Source organism: Echinops telfairi, unplaced genomic scaffold, assembly GCF_000313985.2.
Source record: "Echinops telfairi isolate 266 unplaced genomic scaffold, ASM31398v2 ScPeMD7_5868;HRSCAF=6743_0, whole genome shotgun sequence".
In the NCBI taxonomy this organism is placed as follows: Eukaryota; Metazoa; Chordata; class Mammalia; order Afrosoricida; family Tenrecidae; genus Echinops; species Echinops telfairi.
In genome coordinates this window covers 13,875,504-13,878,275 of record NW_022109767.1, presented here as the reverse complement: position 1 = coordinate 13,878,275, position 2,772 = coordinate 13,875,504, and the positions used below count along the sequence as shown (strand labels likewise).

General features: G+C 42.7%; 1 protein-coding gene across 1 annotated transcript in view; it reads right to left on the bottom strand.

The window, feature by feature from the left end:
- Positions 1-287, bottom strand: part of NAF1 (nuclear assembly factor 1 ribonucleoprotein) — a 37,531-nt gene extending 37,244 nt beyond the window's left edge. Inside the window, exon 1 of the mRNA XM_045295757.1 lies at positions 14-287. Within this exon, the coding sequence (XP_045151692.1) occupies positions 14-110 (97 nt within the window). The 5' untranslated portion in view covers positions 111-287. The remainder of the gene's footprint in view (positions 1-13) is intronic.
- Between the last annotated feature and the right edge of the window lie 2,485 nt (positions 288-2,772).

Here is a 2,772-nt window from a genome sequence, read left to right as displayed (position 1 = left end):
TCGGGCTCAGAGCCCGGGCACGGCACCTGGAGACCCTCTCCAGCGCCAAGGCCGGCGCCACCGAATTTAAGAGTCTCCAGCTGCGCGGCGGCGGCCTCCACGACCTCCATCCCGCCGCGCCAGAACCGACTGCGAACGGAGTTCTCGGCCCGCCGACAAGCGCCGGATTCGCCCCGGAAACGGTCCAAACCCCCTCAGAAGTGGACCCCAACCGCTCGGTCCAACTTCCCGCGTTTCCGTAGAGATAACACGCGGACCAGTGGCAAGGCCCGACCCCGCTGTTTGCTCAGCAGCACGTCCAAGGAGCGTGTGACGTAAGGGGAGCGTGTGACGTAAGGACGTACGGCGCTCGCCGGGGGCGTGGCCGGTTTACTGGTCTTCGGGAAGGGAGGGCGCTCGCTTTGCTTGTGTTGGACTTGGGTCTCGCGTCCTAAAGCCAGAAAGCTTGAATTTTGTTTTTCTGAATCTGGGCCCCTGCGAGTTACGCGTTGGGCTGCTAGCTCGCTAAGTCATCAGTTCGAACCCACCAGCCGAGGTCTGGGAGAAAGATGAGGCTTTCGATTCCTGTAAAAATTTGAACTCAAATCCAGAGGCTGGTCTAGCGCTCCTTATAGGATTCCCAGCAGTCAGAATTGACTCCATTGCAGTGAGGAAATCTGGGTGAAAACTTACCGAAGTGGAGACGTGAAGAAGGAATTATTGATCAGGGAAGGGCCTAAGAGTGCCCCTATCTGTACTTTGGGAAGTCTTTAACTTCATTGAAGTTAACTGGTTAAGAGATTTTGACAGCGCACATTGACCATCTCAAGAAAAGGACTAGAACGATGCCTTTTATTCCTCCCTTTCTTTTCCTTTTCCTCACAGCCTGCTAAAGAAAGCAGTAATGGGGCATAGGATTTTTATTTTTAATGATGTTGAAGTAATGTTGATGTCTATTATTTCTGACATGGCTTTGTAAAACGGTGAGAAAGACTAAAACATAGCTTAGGCTGAGAAACCGTTTTTTTTAATTATTAGGAGAACAAGAAAAAAATTCTTACGATTAAGGTAGACATCAGAATTTTCAGCCCCTCAAGGAAAACAAATCATTATTGGTACCATTTATTAAATAGCATGTTGCCAAAGATTATACTAAAGATTTAATGTGATCCACTGAGAACTGTTGTATGCCCTCCTAGTTACTAGAGCTTCGTTGAAATACAGAGCAAGAGTCTCTGTTTTTAATGAAGGAGTCCTGGTGACACAGTGGCTAAGCATTCAGAAGATCACTACTGAGCAAAAGTTGGGTGATTCATACCCACCAGTGATTCCCTGGGAGAAAGATAGGCAATTAGCTTCTGTAGAGATTCACAACCTTGGAAACTCAGACAATTCTACTCTTTACTGTATCTCACTGCCATTGAGTCCATGTCCAGTAATAGGGACATTTTAGGACAGGGTAGAATTGACCCTGTGATTACACAAGACTGTAACTCTTTATGTGCGTAGAAGGCCCTGACTTTCTCCCTTTTACCAAATGGACACTGTAAATCAGAATCAACTGAATTAAGCTGCTGATGAATCCCCTCAGCTCATTGTTGAGGGATATAAATAGCCCTGTTATCAGTGAGCACTGTAAAGTCAATTATGGCAGATATACTTAAGTCAAAATGTGATTTTATATTTGATCTCCCTTTTGACCTATTTAAACTTGTTTCCGTTTTGTTTGGTTTTTTAAGTGAAGGAGAAATCCATGTGGATTAGGTCCCTGGCCACTCCACTCTGACCGTGCACCAGGGATGTGCATAGCCTTGGTCGCATGCAGAAGACACTGGTGAGTGGATTGCTGAAGATGCAGTTAGTTAACATTTTTGCAGCCTATCACCTCATCTCCCTTATCATCCATTTACATTTGTCCCAGTCTTAGATATTTTCTTTCTCTTTGATTAAGGTTTTTAATCGGTTTTACTTTGTTAGCTTTGTTTGTTGTTTATTAATGTTTTTGTATGAAATATGAAATCCAGAATACATAAGTCTGTAGAGACAGTATCTGGGTTCCTTAAGGGTATAGCAGGGTACATTGGGAGAAATGGGAAGTTACTAACCACGAGTAAAGAATGAAGAAAATGTTCAAAAATTGATTGTGTTGATTATATAACTTCTTGATGTGATTGAACCACTGAATTGTGAATTACATGCCAATAAAACTGTTGGGAAGAAAAGGTTCTCTATGAGCACAATTAGATGTTAAGGATTTCCCATTTTTCTCAGTCTTATCCATCATTTACTATGATCCACATAGTCAAATTCCATGGCATGGTCAATAAAACCTTTAAATATCTTTCTGGTGTTCTCAGCTTTAAACCAAGATTCATCTGACATCAGCAATGATATCCCTCACTTCACGTCCACTTCTGAATCTGGTTTCATGTCCTGGAAGTTCCCTGTTAATATATGACACATTAATATGTTGCGTACAATAGAGTCCCATTAGACAAAAAGACATAAACATAATAAAAATAGAAAAACTTACCAAGAAAATGGTAACCAGAAGAGAGGAGGAATGGCAATAATAATCTCTGCTAAAATCAACTTTAAGTCAAAATAACTTATAAGAGACATTGAGGGCATCACGTAATAATTGAAGGGCCAATTCACCAAGCATACCAGTAATACATATTTATTACCTGTGATGTTTATTGTTCCAAACGGGCCAGTAGGAACATGTGGGATTGATCATGTCAAAGTTTGAAGGGCAAAGAGATAAATGGCTCTACAAGGCTCACCCCCTTC